The sequence below is a fragment of the Ornithodoros turicata genome, chromosome 1 (genome assembly GCF_037126465.1).
Source record: "Ornithodoros turicata isolate Travis chromosome 1, ASM3712646v1, whole genome shotgun sequence".
NCBI lineage: Eukaryota > Metazoa > Arthropoda > Arachnida > Ixodida > Argasidae > Ornithodoros > Ornithodoros turicata.
This window is the reverse complement of record NC_088201.1, coordinates 195,485,208-195,504,473: the sequence shown is the minus strand read 5'-3', so window position 1 is coordinate 195,504,473 and position 19,266 is coordinate 195,485,208. Positions and strand designations below refer to the sequence as shown.

Genomic DNA, 19,266 nt, shown 5'->3' with positions numbered 1-19,266 from the left:
CACTGATTGGTTCCGGTTGGTACGGTGAGACGCTAGCCACGTTATCAACGGTCTGCTAAAACTCTCTATTGTAAATAGCGGTTTTCATGGTAACAACGTCTAGTGCTCGTACCCTGGCGCCTGTAGGTCTGATGTCTGTGAACCATACCAAACCGCTCTAACGGTCACATTAAAACACTACGTCTGTCTAGTGCGCACACAAAGCATTCTAGAAGGCACTAGAATCATTCTGGTGTCGCAGTAGGCCACTCTGGTGTTGACATCAGAACAACTCGATAGCACCAGAATCACCCTGGTGTCACGCCAGAAATTTTTGATGTGCACATTACAAACATCAAAAGAGTCTAGTGTTAACGCCAGGAACATCAGGAAACACCAGGATAATTCAGCTGATTTTTTCAATCGGGGGGTATCATAGAACGAACACATGGCTTTAGAAGCCATGAAAAAATAGCATTCTTCTAGCCAACAAATTGAAACGTGTTTTCCTTAGGAGTTGTTCATTTGATGAACTCGTTTGCTACAGCGTTCAGCTAGATATCACGAGCTAACCCTTTGTGGCAATGGAGAAAGGTAATATGGTTTAACCGGGCTTGTCCAATTCTGGAACGCAAGTAAGTTTTCAGCCGCCGTAGGCACGAGAAGGACTCCTCTGATGTGCAGGACGTCACAGGTATGGTCAATACAATTCGAAGAAGTTGAACAACTTCTGGAAGTATCGTCCACAGTGGTTCACTTTCCTTTCCTGAGAGCAGCTCTTTTACGTCCTGAAACGAAGTGAGGCTTACGGAATGCTGTTTTGCAATGTCCAGCAGCATATCTCGATGAAGCTGGAGGCGACGTGCATCAAGATCTCCTTTACAGAATTCGCACAGATAGCCGCTGTCAGTTTTTCCCATCAAGAACTTTTCGACTTTGGTCACGTGGTCCCACATTCCGGCAGGAAACGGAGTGCACAGAGACGCATGAACCGTGTCAATTACCATGTAGAACCTCTGCCGATAATGGGTTTCCGTGGATCTATACTCGTGTGCTTGAGATTCATCGTCGTAGCGACGTGGGGATTGTCGCTGCCTTATCGGTAGGCTGGGGCTCCCAGTTTTGAGTTCCTCAGCCGTGGCTTTCACCATGCTCCAAAAGTAAGGGAATTTGTCGCGGAGTTCAGCAACACATTATTTAGCGGTCTTCACTATTTGCTCTGTATGCCCAAACTGCAAGCTCATCTTCTGCAGAGCAGAATTTGCGCTCTCCAATCTCTCAAATACCGGGATCATCTGCCCGAGCATTAAATATGAATCGAATTTTCCGAGCGCTTTTGCATAGCCATTGACTTTTGCTCGTGTGTGATTCTTTTCCTCCGATCACAAAGCAAGAAGGAATTGCACCGACTCAAAGTAGTTACTTGACACTGACCGCAGTGAGGATGCCTTCAGCGTCCACCGGGCCTTACAGAATTGTCTGAGAGCCGGTGTTCTTTCCTTCTGGAACTGTTCGAACCAGCTGAGGGGCCTTGGAGATGTTTTCACAAAATTTACCCAGTCGGCGAACAAGCTGACAAAGTCGCGACACACATCAATTTGCTTACGCAAGTCTTGCAACACTAGGTTGATAGTGTGCGCAAGGCAGTGTACATACATCGCTCTTGGTTCAATATCCTGAACTAGGGCTTGAAGTCCACCGCTTTTGCCGGACACATTTGCAGCCCCGTCGTAGCATTGTCATCGGCAGCTCTCAATTTGAAGATTCAGTCGACACAACACGTCTTTCAGCATTGACAAGAGGGTGCGTGCTCTCGTATCAGCCGTCGCGTAAAATCCAATAAAGACTTCTTCCACTTCAAGACCATCTTTGACGTACGTGAGGCAAAAGGACATCTGCTCCTGCGTGCTAATATCAGAGGTCTCGTCAGCAATCACCGCGCAAAGCAACGCGTCCCGCACTTTTCTGATTATGGAACGTAGTATGCTGTGGGTAATGAGTTCAAGCATCTTATTTTGCAAGTCCGGCGAATTCCACTTACACCTACTTTTGTTGAGCCACGCCCCGAGACCTGGCACATCCGCTTCCCGCGACATAAGAAGCTGCCTCAAGTTACCTTCGTCCTCATTGTGACCGCGAAGTGACACTACGAAGTGGCCCTTGGCATGCCAGAAAGCGAACAGACGACAGTACTGTTCGCTTGGAGCGAACTGTACAGCGAACAGAGCTTGACGACTTTGATTCATTTGGCTGAGCTTCGGTTCAGAGAGCACAGTCGCAACGTTAGCTCCTGTGCTTGCACTTCTGAGCGCCGTGGAAGCTTCACGATGAAGCGTTGACTTCTCATGACTTCTAAATCGTTGAAGAGCTTTCTTCTAATTCTGGACACCTCGTTCAACGAACGCAGCGTTTGAGTCTTTGTCTCGCGATGTGCATACAAGTAGTTTTTTTTTGTCCCTGGCAGTGACGCAAATGGCACAGTACACCTTACCAATTTCATAGTTTAACTGCAGGTTAAGCGCAACTGCGTGCCCTGTAGTATGGCGTTCGGTCATGCCCGTTGCACTTAGCTGCAACTTTACCAAGCAAAAACTGTCCACATTATCAAATAAAAAAAATGAAGAAACCAAAACCAATGGCATTTTACAGTCTATTACCCCAGTCAGACGGCAGGCTCGAAGGACTTCGTGGAATTTTCATTTGCAAAAAAAGACCTCTCAGAGCCGTGTCAGACGGCAGCTCAAAGGACCTTTCTAAGAAATGACCATCAACGCGAAAGGAGGCCCCCAACGACATTTGAGGTGCAGAAAGGAGCAATCTCGACAACAGTGTTATGCCATTGTACCCTCGCTACCTTCGCAGCTGAATGTAGGAAAACCTATGAAATGCGGATAATGGAGTGAAACTGTGTAAACGTATTTAGATATCCTATTTAGAGAAGTGCATATGACTTCTGCATCTTGATTTGTGGCGCACAGACCAACTTCAAATTTCCACAGCAGACAGGGAAAACGAAACCGAAAAAGGGAGCCGGTGAGAGCAGTCAGTTGAGGAGCACTCCTTTCCCGCCTGTCTGGCAGGCGCCCCCGAACAAAGGTCATTTGAGAGTCCGAAGGCCATTTCTCGCAATTGACATTTGAAATGCTGTCTGACTAGAGTATATGTCCATTTGAACTCTTATTTCATTTATTGAACACATCATTCAGGTGGACCCTGTTTGCTTTTCGTTTGTTTGTTTTGCACGGTATTTCTTCTTTGTCTCTTCGTCATCTTGAGATTAGTTTTTCTACTGTTTTCTATTCACGAGCTCTGCAGTAGCTGACCGGAACACCTCCATATTTTTTAAAAATCTCAATCAATCAAACAACGTTTTACAACACTATGACAGCATATTTATTGCGGGCAAGTACATTCCTCTAAAGTGAATAATTTTACTGTCATGTTTCCTTATATGTAGATTTTATAACTACGGTAATACGCCTATGTTTTGTTGTTGTAAGTTTTTTTTTTCACGCAATGACCGTTTTTCAGCTTAAGTAACAAAAGCGAGAATCGCTGACATAATACATTACACATATAGATTTAATGAGGCTTTGCAAGGACAATGCACTGTTATAAAGCTAAAAAAAAACTATGCCAGCTTTCTCTGTTATGGAAAAAAGAAAATTATTGTGGTGGCGATGATTGAAAATAAGTCTGCATCGAATGAAGCACTTTTTTTTTTAAAGGAGGAAACATTTCCTTGAGTTAGTTGAGTACACATAGTTGAGTACAGACAATATGAACTGTGTGTTCCTTAAACTGAAGGAAATGTTAGTTCTTTAGTACACCATCTCGATTACACGCTGCTTTGCCAGCACTGGCCCTCATTTCCAGCTTAGTAAATGCTTATCTATAATATTTATCATTTTAGTGACTTCACAATTGTTGCTCTTTTATTTTTACTGCTTAATAATGTTTTACAAACTATTACATGTTTTAAGCACATGCTTGGTTCATATAAGTTCAGAACAAGCAGTGAAATACTGACTGCAACACATATTCCAGCCAAGAAGATGTACAACACCCAATTTCCATATCCCCTCATCATCCTGAAGCTGATCGGTCAGATGCAGAGTTCTACACATCATATCAACATACAGATTCGGATTGCAGCTGTGCTCACCAATCATGACTTCACTGTTTCTGAAGTAGTCGTTTTGTAGCAGTGCGAAACCGTGCAGTGTGGCTGTAGTTTTCATAGGTGTAGTTTCATAGATGAAGTTGGAAATTGAAGTATGACATGTCATAAGTTGTACCAAATAGTATGAAATATCGAAAAGGACAATAAAGCGCAGGTACACATACACGCTCGCGGGAATGCGACGAAAACGCCACTGATCGCACGGAATCACCTACCAGCATGTTGTGGTAGCTGGATAAAATACGCGTAAGTAGCTATGACATACACAACAATCAAGCAGAAACAAGATCTCAATTACTACAAACTGTGTTTCCTATATTCCGTCGTCATGTTTTCCATCTTAACTCGCACTTGCTTCCCGACGAAAACCGCAGTAGCTGTCTCGACGCGGTCGTAATCGGCGGCGTTTCTTTTCTGGCCTCTTTGATCCCCGATACGGCTACATTGTCTTCACAGGGGTTTATCAAGTGCATCGTCGTGCCATCTGACCAAACGAAGTGTTTTTTACTGCACGGCAGCTCACTTATTGCTTCCAACGACACTACAGTAGCTGAAGTAGAGTCCGTCATCTTGCTTTGCAGTGGACCCGACCGTGGTTGAGGAGCTCAGTCGACACTCAACCGTGGTTGTGGAGTAAACCACGTTTGGCGCTGTAGTGTAACAGTCTCAACCACGGTTGAGTTCCACTGCCGTCGACTCAACCGTGGTTGGGAGCGTTAGTGTAACTAAGGTATTACTCTGCGATGTTGTCAGAGGCCGTGTTATGGTCACTTCCGTCTGACATCGTCGTACTTCTATTGCCAAACTAGCCACTCTCGTGTCAGAAGCGTCACGACATCAGTTGAAGACGGAATTGTCACGGATGTTAAGCCAACCTCAGCGTCTGTATCCCAGTCGATAATAGCAGTTTTCGACCAACAGCGCATATTGAAGGTTCATAAGGGCAGCCTATCACTATGGCCCTTAAACGACCGTCGTCCTACGGATTTCTTTAGAGGGGAGCACGGCAATCATCGTGTTGGCATGGCTAACCCTCTTCCTGTTTTGCAGGTTTTGTGTTTCGTGCCACTGTTATCGGCTTACCAATGTAACAGTCCTCTAGGCACACTCCTTCAAAGCCATTGAGGTGCACTCTATTTTCTGTATCTGAGGATTTCTGCGATCGAATAAGAGGTATCCGGAAAAAAAGTATGGAAGCCTGCAAAGGATGAACGGAAGCAAGGCAGCACTGTACGTTTGGTATATAACAAGATGATTGTTAACGGAGTGACGTTTGAGTGGGACAGTTTAAATGCATGTAGGAGACCAGTTACAGCTCATACTTCATTTTGTTCTGGTGTCACACAAAGCTGTAATGTGGATACAGGCAAAACGACCTCGACCGAGGTGGTCGGCCGCGGTTTGCCACTGGTAACAATCGAACGAATAACGGACCACCCTCAATATAGTTTCCTCGAAATGTCACTAGAAAGACATGCGATTTGTCGCATTTGTGTTGAATGCCATAAGCGTAAAAAATAAAGTTGATGATTTCTGCACGCTTTTATCTACGCTTAATCCTGATATAATTATGGGATGTGAATCCTGGTGTAGCGCCACCGCCATTTAACGATGGTCACGGTCCTCGAGGACTGCTTCTTCTCTCTCGAGCTGTCAGTTCTTTTGGGGCAGTGGCACCGCGCACCGGGGCACCTGGCACCGGGGCGAAGTGGCACCGCGCAGTAATCACTGTTTTCCCCTTCTGCCGGAGTCTAGTGTGGACTCGTTTACTCACTCTTCCACATCTCTGGTGACCCGAACGGCGAACGCCCTGCTTTTTCTCGCTGCTTTGAATGCCAACGCTTCGCTCCGGCCTGACTACTACTGCTACTGAACTTAATATGAACATTCAGATTCAGCGCCAACCGGACCTGGACCCGCCCACGTCAGGCCCCTTGCCCACCACTCCCCTACCTTCCCTAGAAGGAACTCTATCCCTGCCTCTACCACCTTTGGCCAGGCGACGACAAAAGAAGAAACGAGACAGCGACGACGCCGTCTCGTTTCTTCTTCTGTCGTCGCCTGGCCAAAGGATATGTACCAACCGGCCCCATACACTATGTGTCTACCACCTTATTGGGCTCACGACCCGCACCTATGGTTCGCCCAGGCCGATGCTCAATTTTCCGCCGGAAACATTTCATCGCAGATTACCAAGTACGGGTATGTCCTTGCGGCTCTGCCTGCCGATGCCGCTGCGGAGATCTGCGATATTATTCTCCAACCACCCCTCGACAAGCTCTACGACACCCTCAAGGCAGAATTAATCGCCCGAACTACAATGTCTTCCCAACGTCGCCTGCAGCAGCTTCTCACCAACCAATAGCTCGGCGACCAGAAGCCAACCCAGGTTATTCGCCGGATGCGAGCTCTAGATGGCAACGCCACTCTAGATTCATCGCTTCTCCAAGAACTGTTTCTGCAACGTCTGCCCGCGGAAGGACGCTGCATCCCTGCTGCGGCACGCAGCACTTCCTTAGACGACCTCGCCAAGCTTGCTGACCATATACTTGAGCACTCGCCGGCGGCATCGGCTACCATCGCCTCCCTTGGCCACGCGCCTCCTCCTGCGCGTCCTGACATCGACCTCTCTGGCATACCTGCTGCAATGGCAGCCATGACTGCAACGTTGCAGAACATGAACGCCGCCGTGGCGAATCTCACGACAATGGTGACTGGCATTTCCACCCGCAGCAGGTCCCCCTCTCCCGTCGGTCACCAAGATACCCGACGGCGCCGTTCCAGCCGTCACCGTTTCGCGTCACCCATGCATTCGGAGGACAGCCCGTTTTGCTGGTACCACTTTAACTTCAGCGGCAGAGCTCAGAAATGCAAGCCCCCGTGCAGCTGGCCGGGAAACGGTCCAGCCAGCAAATGAGGGCGGCAGCACCTGGTGTTTCGGGAACCTGCCTGTTCTTTATTCGGGACAAGATTAACAACACAAGATTTCTCGTCGACACGGGAGCGGACGTCAGTATCGTGCCTCCAGAGTCGCCTCACCGACTACGTCCCGACCCAAATTTCAGGTTGCAGGCCGTCAATTCCTCACCAATTACATGCTACGGTCGACGATCGCTCACCTTGAACCTCGTTCTTCGCAGAACCTTTCAGTGGCTCTTCATGGTTGTCGACGTTCCCCACCCTATTCGTGGCGCGGATTTTCTGCGGCACTTTGACTTGCTTCTCGACGTGAAGCGCCAGCGACTCGTCGACGGCGTCACCGGTTTGAAGGTCTAAGGCGTCTCAGCCACCTTGGAAACCGTCAGTCCCACCTTCCTCCGCCCCTGTACTTCTCCCAATTTCCTCGCCATTCTGGACGAGTTCCCCGAGATCACACGTCCTCCACCTCCGGATGCTCCAGCGCGCCATTTCATTACTCACCACATACTGACCAAAGGTCCGCCAGTTCACGCCCGTCCCCGGCGTCTCTCTCCCGAGCGCCTGGCGATCGCTCGCCGGGAGTTTGACCACATGCTTGCCCTCGGTATCGTCCGACCTTCCAGCAGTCCATGGGCGCCCATGGGGGCGCTGCATGCAAGGCGCCATGCAAGGGCGATGCGCATCGCCCTTGCATATGGTCCCGAAGAAGGATCCGGGGGACTGGCGGCCTTGTGGCGATTATAGAGCTCTTAACGCCATAACCATCCCCGATCGTTACCCTGTGCAGCATATCCAAGAGTTCACCAGCCATCTTCATGGTGCCACTACGTTCTCAAAGGTCGACCTCGTAAAGGCCTATCATCAGATTCCGGTAGAGCCTGCGGTCATCCCGAAGACCGCCATCACAACACCTTTCGGCCTGTTCGAGTATGTCCGCATGCCATTTGGCCTCCGGAACGCGGCCCAGAGATTCCAGCGCTTCATGGACCAGGAGCACGAATCACACCTGCGTCAACTGTTCCAGAGTCTCCAGGAATTAGGGGTCGTCATAAATTCTGCGAAGTGCGAGTTCGGCGTACACAGCATAGATTTTCTTGGTCATCACATCAACTCGGATGGGATGACGCCACTCCGCAAGATGGTGCAAGCTATTGACGATTTCCCCGGCCACAAACTCATCGCAAGCTCCGCCAATTCCTTGGGTTGGTCAATTTTTATCGAAGATTCCTTCCTGGCTGTGCACGTCTACTTGCCCCACATTTCGACCTCCTTTCTGGCACTAAGCGTTCCAGTAAAACAGTCGTGTGGACAGCTGAGGCTGAGCAAGCGTTTCAGCAGGTTAAAAAGATGTCCGAGGCTACGCTGCTCGCTCATCCTATCCCAAACGCACCGACGTACCTCGTGGTTGACGCCTCAAGTGTGGTAGTAGGCGCAGCCCTGCATCAACTCGACGATCAAGGCCAGCCCGTCCCATTGAATTTTTTTCTCTCGCAAGCTTACGGCTACGGAGAAACGGTACAGCACTTTCGGCCGCGAGCTGCTTGCTGCTGTCTACGTAACCATAATGCACTTCCGCCATTTCCTCGAGGGACACCCTTCACCGTTTTCACGGACCATAAGCCGCTGACTTTCTTCATCAAATCCTCCAGCGCGTCGCTTTCACCTCGTGAGATCCGGCATCTCGCTTTCATCAGCGAGTTTATCATCGACGTTCGCCACATTTCTGGCCAATCCAACCAAGTAGCCGATGCGCTGTCGCGTCTCGATGTATCGGCGGTCACATCATCTCCACCTCCAGCCATTGACTATGCTGCCCTTGCTCTGGCACAGGCTGATGATCCGGAACGCAAGCAGCTCTGCGCGACGCCGAACAACCTAACCATCAAAATAGTCCCATTGCCTGTCGGCGCTCAACCCCTTCTCTGTGACACTTCGACGGGAACGGCCAGACCGTATGTCCCTCAGTCTTTTCGACGCCAGGTCTTCGACGCGTTCCACTGCCTCGCCCAACCCGGTATACGCGCCATGCAGGGTCTTATCTCCACCCGTTTCCTGTGACCCAGCATGCAGAAGGACATACGTCACTGGACCCGCACATGTTTGACATGCCAACGAGCCAAAGTGCATTGTCACACGTCGTCGCCCTCCGCTGCCTTCCCCGTACCCGAAGCCCGTTTCCGGCACATCCACATCGACCTCGTCGGTCCCCTTCTACCTTCTTCGGGTAACACCTACCTTCTAACATGTGTTGACCGCTTTCCCCGATGGCCCGAAGCTTACCCCATTCCCGACATTACCGTCGCTTCTATCTGTGGTGCATTTCTCACCACATGGGTATCCCGGTTCGGTGCGCCAGCCACTATCACCACTGACCGCAGTCGCCAATTTACTTCCCGCCTTTTCGCCGCGCTATGCAGATTCCTGGGAGCCCAGCACCGTCTCACCACTGCATATCATCCCTGCTCTAACGGGCTCGTGGAGAGGCTCCATAGACAGCTCAAGGCAGCCCTGAAGACCTCTGAGTTTCAGGAACGTTGGTCCGAGCACTTGCCCCTGGTTCTGCTTGGTATCCGCAGCGCCATCAAAGACTGCGGTGTTTCCGCAGCAGATTTGCTGTACGGCGGCACCCTTCGCCTTCCCGGTTAATTCTTCGCTCCCGTCGCAACTCAGCCCCTGCCCGACCCGCAAGATTTTGCCACCCGGCTCTCCTCATTCTGTGCCACCCTGCGGGCGCCGTCTTACCGACCCTCATCCGATCGTCGCGTCTTTGTGCACCCAAAACCTGGCGACCACGACACATGTCTTTGTACGCTACGACGGCCATCGGCAGTCCCCGCAGAACCCATACGACGGCCCCTACCTCGTCCAAAATCGCCGTCCGAAATCCTTCACCCTCCTCATCAACGGGCGCTCCGAGGTGGTTTCAACGGATCGCGTTAAGCCCGCGTACATGGACATCCCGTCTTGCTCAACTTTTTGAGCCCCCGTCTCTTCGGTTCCGTCCCCCGTGACTCCGGTTTCGTCCCCGTCTCGCCGGGTGCACTGGGACTCGAAACCGCCTACCTGCCTTCCGCTTTAGACTATTTTTGTGTGCTCGCTCTCCGTGCTTCTAGAGGGGGGAGCCTGTAGCGCCACTGCCATTTAACGATGGTCACGGTCCTCGAGGACTGCTTCTTCTCTCTCGGGCTGTCAGTTCTTTTGGGGCAGTGCCGAATGGCACCGCGCAGTAAACACTATTTTCCCCTTCTGTCGGAGTTTAGTGTGGACTCGTTTACTCAAGCTTCCACATTGGCTTGATGATTACGTGAGAGATTTCGAAGTGTTCCCTCCTAACTATGCGGCATTTCTAAAGGATAGAAACAGTCATGGCGGTGGTGTATTTATTTGTGTACGCAATTATGTGCGCGTTGAGGAAATCCAGAGTAATTTTGACAACTGTCAGTCTGTATGGTGTCCTCTCTTGTCGAAAGGGAAATCCATTGCACTGTGTTCTTTTTACCGTCCGCAAGCGAGGAATGTTTGAGAAATGCGTGTGACCAAGTATCTTTTATCTCCGATAATATTCTGTTAACATGCGGTGATTTTAACTTGCAAGATTTCAAGTGGTGTACTATCGGAAATGAGAGATTGAATAATTCACCTGCTTACCGAGTTTTTGATGAGATGCTATCTATGCATTCTTTGCACCAATTTGTTCCCCCCCCCCCCATCTTCCGACACGCGGCTCCAATATTTTAGATTTACCACTGTGTAACTGTGACGAAATTATTAGTGATGTTTCTGTCTTCCCGGGCCTCTCGGATCACGAATGTGTGACTGCTAGTGTTGCTAGTGGTGACTCACGTCTTCTGGAAGACCACTGACCATCTATCCATGAAAAACACCCAAGAAGCGCAGAATCCGAAATTGCTAGAACTCTATAGACCTGACTCACTCTAGAGTAGTACCAAATCAGCATCAGAGAAAAACTTTCTTGTATAGCAGGGCTGATTTTAGGGCTAGGAATCTGGTAGCTAATTACCCTGATTTAGAAACATTATGGAAATCCGAATGTGTTGACTTTCTGTGGAAGCATTTTTGATATATACTGACCAGCCTTGTTCTGGGATATGTACCGACACGGAAAATTAAGCACAAACGCAAATGCAATAATCCCTATTTTACGAGGAATATAAAAACGTTGACAGGCGGAAATCGGCAGCCCTCTCCGCGTTCAAAAAGGACGGCAGTGCTTTGAACTATGAGAAGATAAAAACGATATCTAAATGTATTCGGAACGTGATTCGTAAAAAGAAGCCGACATATTTTGAAAGAGTTAAGTCAAATTTGGGGGCAAGTGAAAGCTATTGTGGAAGTACATAAAATCTATAAAACAAGGTACCCTTGGGCATTCCTGCAATTAAAACGCCTCACGATCTTATCGATAACGATCTTGCTAAGGCTTGTACCGTAAGTGACTGTTTTCGGTCTGTGTTTTGCTCCCCTGATGTAGCTTCACACCCTCAGTACAACGTACACATTGTGGAGCCCATGCCACCTGTAACCCTGTCGAAAAACGGTATTTTTAGTCAACTTTGCAAGTTGAATGTTAAGAAGAGTAGCGGACCTGACGGGATTTCCCCGATTGTCTTTAAAAAATGCTCTCATGCTGTTGTCGATTATTTATTTATTCTTTTCTCACGCTCATTTGAATCTGGTAGGATTCAATCAGAATCAGAATGGAAATCCGCCAATGTTGTGCCAATTTTCAAATCTGGCGACAAAGAGAATTACCGTCCAGTGTCTATCCTGAGTATTTCTGGCAAGATATTGGAGCATATGATATATTCAAATATCATGAGCCATTTGTCACACAATTATTATCTTTCGACGGCCCAGCACGATTTTCGTAGTAAGTATTCATGCACTTCTCAGCTAACCTGCTTTTATCACGACCTGGCTTATAACTTTGACAGAAACAAATTCACACTGGTCGTGTATTTATTGATTTTAGGAAAGCGTTCGACACAGCAGATCATAATTTATTATTGTTTAAACTGTCTTCCTTAAGCTTAGACGCAAAAGTTTTCAACTGGCTTACCCATCATTTTGAATGCCTGAGACAATGTGCAGTTATTAACGGAGTGAATTCGCCTTCGACTGTTTTTACGTCGGGTGTTCCGCAATGATCTGTGCTATAGGTCCTCTTTTATTTTTAATTTTTATAAACGGTCTTGTCGGAGTTGTTGGTTCTTCCATAAGGTTATTTGCAGGTGACTGTGTAATTTATCGGCCCATAGACACGGTTCATGATGTTAATATTTTTAACGGTATTTAAGTAAAGTAGAATTATAGTACAAAGACTGGGGTATGAAACTGAATGCGGGCAAATGTAAAGCTATGTCGTTTTCTACTAGCATCAAAGTTTTAAACTATACATTGTGTAATTCTATTCTCGAAACGGTTGACGAATATAAATATCTAGGTGTCAAAATTCACAGAAGTCTTAAATGGGAAAAAACACATTGACATGATCATTTAAAAAGCTAGCAGCACACTTGGCTTTTTAGAAGAAATTGAAAGGGACATTAAGGAGATAGTCTATAAACCGTATGTTCGACCTATTTTGGAATACTCTAGCACGGTTTGGGATCCGCATGAGAATGGTTGTAAACAAAAACTTGAAAAAATTAAAAGTCAAACAACAAGGTTTGTGACAAATTCATATTCATCTTACTTTCGATCTGTGCATTTAAAATTCATGCTGGGATGGGTGTCTATGGAGTCTCGGAGAACACAAGCTCGGTTGAAATTTCTCCGTGATATTTATTTCGATCTTTCTGGCATTCCTTCTGGTAACTACTTGTTTCCTCCTAGTTTTATTTCTAAACACCTAGATCACGAACACAAGATTGAGCTTTACCGTTTCAGATCAACAATTTTTGAAAACTATTTTTTTTGTGTTAAAACTATCCCCGAGAGAAACAGCCTCCTTCGTGACTTAATTCGTTCGGCCTCCAATGACATCTTCTTGAAAAGAGTGCAAGAATTTCTGCTGCGTTAAATGCTGTTGTAATCTTATACCTTGAAAATATGTTCATTTGTATGTACTGTTATGTTCTCCTCTCCCCTACGTAGTGCCACTCATGTGGAATTGTAGGGTACATGAAATAAATAAATAAAAAAAGTTCCTTGAAGTCCAAGTTGAGAACCGCGAGAATAGTCGACTCACCGACCGGAGTGCTAGCAGACAGGGCAAGCACCGTGGAAAACAAAGAAATGTGAGCAGCTTGAATCGTCTTCCTATTCCAACCGTCTATTGCATTTGTGGCAGCATTTCTCACTCGACTGCAAACTGGGTAGGGCACATAATTTCTCCGTCAATAACCGTCGCAGGGCAATAATTTCACGCGTAATTTCAAGCGTATTTAGCCGCGGCTTATGCGTGATTTTTTTCTCACGGGCGCTCCGCGGCTTATCCACCGGTGCGGCTAATCTGATTACTATTTTTTTCTGGTATTTTTCCCATCCGGCAGTTTTAACGAAAGGGCTGACAATGTTTCTGGAACAGCACTGCCCTGCCGATGCACGAGCAGTGCGTAACAGGGGCGGGTCCACATTCGAGTAGATTGATCTTCCTGGTGCATTCCCCCAAGCAGCTTTAACGAAAGTGGTGACAGTGACTCACGTCTTCTGGAAGACCACTGACCATCTATCCATGAAAAACACCCAAGAAGCGCAGAATCCGAAATTGCTAGAACTCTATAGACCTGACTTCGTTTGTTGCACACTATGTTGACCCTGGAGTATGGACCACAGGGTTTATGGCCTCCTCTATGGTCTCCTTTGTCACGCAAATCAGTCGTTGCGTATTGCCCGCGGCTTATCTGCGAGTGCGGCTTATCTGCCAAAAAATTTTCAAAATGTTCCTAAGAACCCGTCCTGCGGCTGCGGTGCGGCTTACACGCGTGAAATTACGGTACTAGATGACAGAAAAGAGAAGCTAGTCGGTGGTAAGCCATGCTGTCGTTGTACACAAAAAGGCCACAGCGCCAGGGGCCCAAGAGGAAAATTACAGTGTTCCCGTTGTAGAGATTGGCACGCATCGGCAGTGCGTGACCCATCGTGGAGGCCCGAGAGCAAGCGCATGGTCAGCACCGAAACAAACAAGGCCACAAACGTGTTGGTCCCGGACGGACTAAACAGGAACAGTTCTCAGGTACCTCTACTTGCTTTTAGGTACTGGGCGACAGCCAACGGCAAGTACATCTACGTTCGTGAAATAATCGACGAAGGTAGCCAAGAGACTTTCATAAGGAAACACTTGACCGAACAGTGAAGTCTTCAAGGGAGCGACAACGTAGTCCTCACGCTCAACACTTTTGGATGCATGTCGAGTTTGAATCCCAAGCGATGTGACGTAGTGAAATGCCACATACAAAACCAGTTTTCACCGCCAGAATACCCCGTTTAAAGCAGGTGTTGTTCCTGATATACAGGGTGTCCTAGAAAACGTGTCATTGAATTATAATAAAAAAACTAACCCACCTAGAGTCAATGGCATTTGTTCTTACTGGGTTTTTGCCACCTCCTCATGTGAATGTCGTGCAACGTAAGTTTACTTATGTAAATTTTTCAGAGCTTAAGTCGGAAATTTGCCTAGTAATGGTCACTTTTTTACCCAACCAATGTGAAGAGCGTTTCAAATTTAGTCCAATTAATGTAAATTGACAGGGGTATTCAGGAACTATCCCATCGGAAAAAATAGCCGAACATCATGCTCTACGGAGGTCGCACAGAATAGCGCACGATGAATTTTTCAGCGCAATCCTTGTCAGTCCGACGAAAGGAGGTTGGAAACCCAGCCCTCCCCGACATCGCAGAAAGAGATAAAACGGGCACGGCTTATCACGTCCGACTTTCGCTGGGATAATGCTTTCCCTCTCCCAATTTTAGGAACTGTCACTTTTTCTACTATCACTCTGTGGGCTGGCTTCGGAACCTCCTTTGGTATCACTGCGAGCGATGCGCTCAAAAACTCGTCGCGCGCTATGGTCCGGTGCTCCGAAAAGCATGATATTCGGCTATTTTTTCCGAAGGGATAGCTCGTAAATACCACTGTCAATTATCATGAATTTGACTGAATTCGGCACGCTCTTCATATTGGTGGGGTAAAAAAGTGACTTTTACTTGGCAAATTCCCGAGTTCAGTTCGCAAATATTTACATAATTAAACTTGTAGTACATCACATTTACATTAGGAGGTGGAAAAAAACCTAATAAGAACAAATGCTCTTGACCGCATGATTCTAGATGGCGTAGTTTTTTTATTATAATTCAATGACACGTTTTCTGGGACACCCTGTATGCAGGGATGTACTCTGGGCGCCCACTGACATTGACATCGCGCAGAATATCAAAACTAGAGGGCGCCGATGACTTATTGTTCCCCAACGTTCAGGACATGCAAGGAATTAATCTGCTTCAGGAGGCAGATCAGCTGTAGAAATAGTAACAGGAAAAATTTTGCGTTGCAGTCATCACGAATGCCTTATCGCAGTTAAAACAAAATGGGATAGACATTTCAAAGTCCCACCTCAACATCTGGTACTGAATGTGCAACCTTGAATGCTGTGACCTGCGTACTCAGAGCCGAGTGCACCTCTAACGACGATATGGCCAACTCACTGCGGAAGTTGTGGAAATTGAATCACATCGGCGTTGTGAATAATTCGTCAGGGAAGAACATAAACGACGGAATCAAAAAAGAAGAAAGGAAGAAAAGCAATTCAAACATGGTCAAGAAAGCGAACTGAGCTACTCGGTTGCCCTGCCTCTGGAAGGTTTCAGGAGAGAGCTTATCTAATAACCGATAAATGGCGGAATGTTGTTTGAAGAGCTTATTTACCGTACATAATGAGACGAAAATGCATGCATTACATATGATTTGTACTTGTATCCTACTGGACTCTCTATTGTCTTAAAAGCGAGTTTCCACATTACCGTGACGAAAATGCATCGAAAAAGTTTGATCCTCAGAAAAATCGTCCATAATTTCAGTTGTCCATATTAACGAGGCACGATTGTAGTCGATATAAGTAAAACATTTTCGAAAATTTCCGGCTTCTTCGGCTATGGTGAATATGGGTCAGAAACAGAGGGAAGATGTCGAAAGGAAAATAAGGAAGGCCGAGGGAAGTCCGGTGTCCCGGAAACTGGCAGAACTCGCCTCATTCAGGCATGCGCAGGAGCCGAAGCAGTACACGAGTGCTGCGAGACCCAGCGGGTTAACACGGCCCTGAACTCAGCCTTCCGAGTCGCGTGTGAATGCACGCGAGCTCTCCAGCCCATCAATGGCCACCCTGATGGTGCTTGCTCTCAGAATATTATTATATTGTCTCTAGCGTAGCTAGTTTAGCGTTAACATTTCTGGACACTGTAGGAAGGAGGGCGAGGTAGGGAGATAACCTTCGGGAGAGGTCCTTTTCTCTGTCTCGTTCCCATTGCCAGTAGTTCATCATGCAATGTCGAATTGACGTCATTGAATATAGGAAACCAGATCGGGAGGACGGTGTCGCCTCCAATTAAAGTGAGCTAGATGTACGGACGACCCTGGAGAGCTCTCACAAGGGTCAACGGTCACACCAACTACGTAAAGCTACGTTGCTATTTTTTAAGCGACACAAGTAAATACTAGCTGAAGAAACTTTTATTGTCTTGGAAAGCATGGCAAAGTGCACACAGCAAGATTCCTTTTTTCATTTAAGAGTACGTAAAATAGCCCGTTCTTGCAATTTCCAAATGTTACACGACGTATTCTAAAGCTTTGAAGAATGCACGTGTTCGTAGTGTGTATTCAACGCTGGGAAGTCTTCCCACGGATTTTCAGCGGAACGCGTTGCACAGTTAAGTCCAACGCTGAGCTAAAGTCACTGCTGTTATCATAGGGGTCAGTTGTCCCATATGAAGTATGGAAATAGCCACGTCCCTCAACTGGTGCAGCGACTGACAGCGCAATCTATATGGGCAAGTAGGTGTTTCAGTAGCTTTTTAACAACATGTTAGAGATGGTGTAATGACGTACAGCTACTTTTTACATTTAACATGGCGGTCAATCAGCCAGTAAAGGCTAGCTTGCACGTATCCTACACAGCTAGGACAGACGTGAAAATATAAAATGTGAAGCGTAAGGTAATAGGTTCTTCACTGCTGCTCTGTTTCTTTGTTTTGCATACGCCCTTCCAGTGGTATTCCATACGGTACTCCTCCAAAATAACGATTACGAGAAAATGCAGTTGAGACAAGTTGCTCCTGCCAGTATGGCAGCCTGCCCTGTTACTGGGGCGTAATGCCACACTTGACGACCTACGGGCAGATGTTTTTTAAAAACTGTTTTTGAAATACGGCTTTATTTTAATATGTGCGTGGTATAACCAAAATATCGTACTAAAATCAAGCGTTGGTCTCATCAGCTTGACGAAAATACTTTCCTCACAGCAAAATACTCGTAAGTATTGTGACAACTCTCCCCCCGACCTCCCCTAATAGGTGCAAACTGCAGACACGTCGTCGTCGTCAAAGTACATCCCTCTCTCTCCAGTGCTCCATGTCTGCATGTACTGCGCCATAGCAGACGGCCCGGCCGTTCTCATGATAACGTGAAGCTTCGAAAGTATTGTTGTCAATTTCTACATACAACATGTCTTTGCAAGCAGGGCAAATTTCGGTTTGGGCGGCTCCCGTGTGCGTTTGCCAGCAGCGGCGGCGATGCGTCTTGGGTGAGCAACTTTGCGAGGCAATGCCTGATGACTGCGGGAGTGGTGAAGTGTTTCTTATGTTTTTTTTTATTTGTTCCTCGCAAAAACACAAAGATGAATCTCTGTGAAATCAATGTTCAAGGGGCGTACTATCAAATGCAATTGGTCCCATTTTTTTAATCAAAACCACTTCCGTGTGCGATTGGTGACTGAACATGTGGTAAAAAGGAATATTTCTGAAATTCATGAATTTTCTCTGCGCGCCAAGTCTGCGCGCCTCAAAATATTTTAACACGTTCTGTGCCTCCTACACAAATTAATTAAGTAAATATGAAAAAAAAATCGAAACTTCTGAAAAAATATACCAGAAGTTAAGTTTTCTCGGGGCATAAATACTTCATAAAAGGTGTGGATCAGCCTTCAAAGCGTATTGGAATGAAAGTATTATGCTTTGCCTTCACTCAGAAGAGATTTTGTTGAAATTTGCGCAAAAGCGCATGGGAACAATGAGCCACAGGTTTTTTTAAAGACATCTGGGAGGGTTGAGCGCAATCACTGGTGCGTTTGGCATAGAATGACCTATATGTCGATCTGAGCCACCCGCAGCAACGTCTGCGAGCACCACACCACAATCGAAGTGCGTGCCATCTCGTGAGAGGTAGAAGGACAGTGGCTTAGGATTAGCCTCGTTTTGTGCTGAGGGCTATCTGGTACAATGCCCTTCACAAATCTCGCGGTACAGACACCGTCAAGTAAGAATCGCATTTTTATTTCAGGATATTGACGTAGACGACGAACCGACATCCTCGCACCCAAGTACTGTTGTGAACAGACAACAGATAGATGTGAGTATTATCTATATAACGTATATTTACACATGTGTATTTTGCTCTTGTAATACAAGGCGACGTAATTACCTGCCCATTACCATAAAATAAATAAATAGCGACTCTAGGAACACCAAGAAGAGCGCGGAAGCAAAACTCTCACGCAGAGCTGAGAATTTTAAATTACAGGCGAAAAATTGCACTAGACTGGAAGGTTTCTGGATTTGCCACAATTGTTTACGATGCAGCGAGTTCCGCAATGTTAGATTGCCTCTGGGAGATTAGTATCGTTGCAACACCACCATTTACTGACGTTAATCCTCAGACTACCGCTGAGGATGTTCCGCATTCATCAATTCTGCTCCACTGGTGCGTCTTGCGTGGGGGACTTACATTTTACAGAAATACACATATGTCTTGTGAGGGGGAAACCAGCCGGTCTTCTCAGGGTAGCTTGTAATCGTCATCATCGGGCTGAACTGTTTGATATGCTTGGTTTGCGGATTCTTTGGCTGTGCTGTAATGCCGAATAAACACGGTTTCTTCCCGTCCGAATCCTTCTTAACAGTTGAGGCTTTGTATGTAATTGTCCCTTCTATGTTGTTCCAGCCTCAGGACATCA

General features: G+C 46.9%; 1 protein-coding gene across 9 annotated transcripts in view; it reads left to right on the top strand.

Annotated features, from left to right (window-relative positions):
- LOC135378924 (caspase-3-like) overlaps nt 1-19,266 on the top strand; it is a 205,046-nt gene that overhangs the window by 135,404 nt on the left and 50,376 nt on the right. For all 9 annotated transcript variants that reach the window (XM_064612097.1, XM_064612092.1, XM_064612094.1 and 6 more), the window contains one exon: nt 18,594-18,662. In XM_064612097.1, coding sequence (XP_064468167.1) covers nt 18,594-18,662 — 69 coding nt within the window. The remainder of the gene's footprint in view (nt 1-18,593; nt 18,663-19,266) is intronic.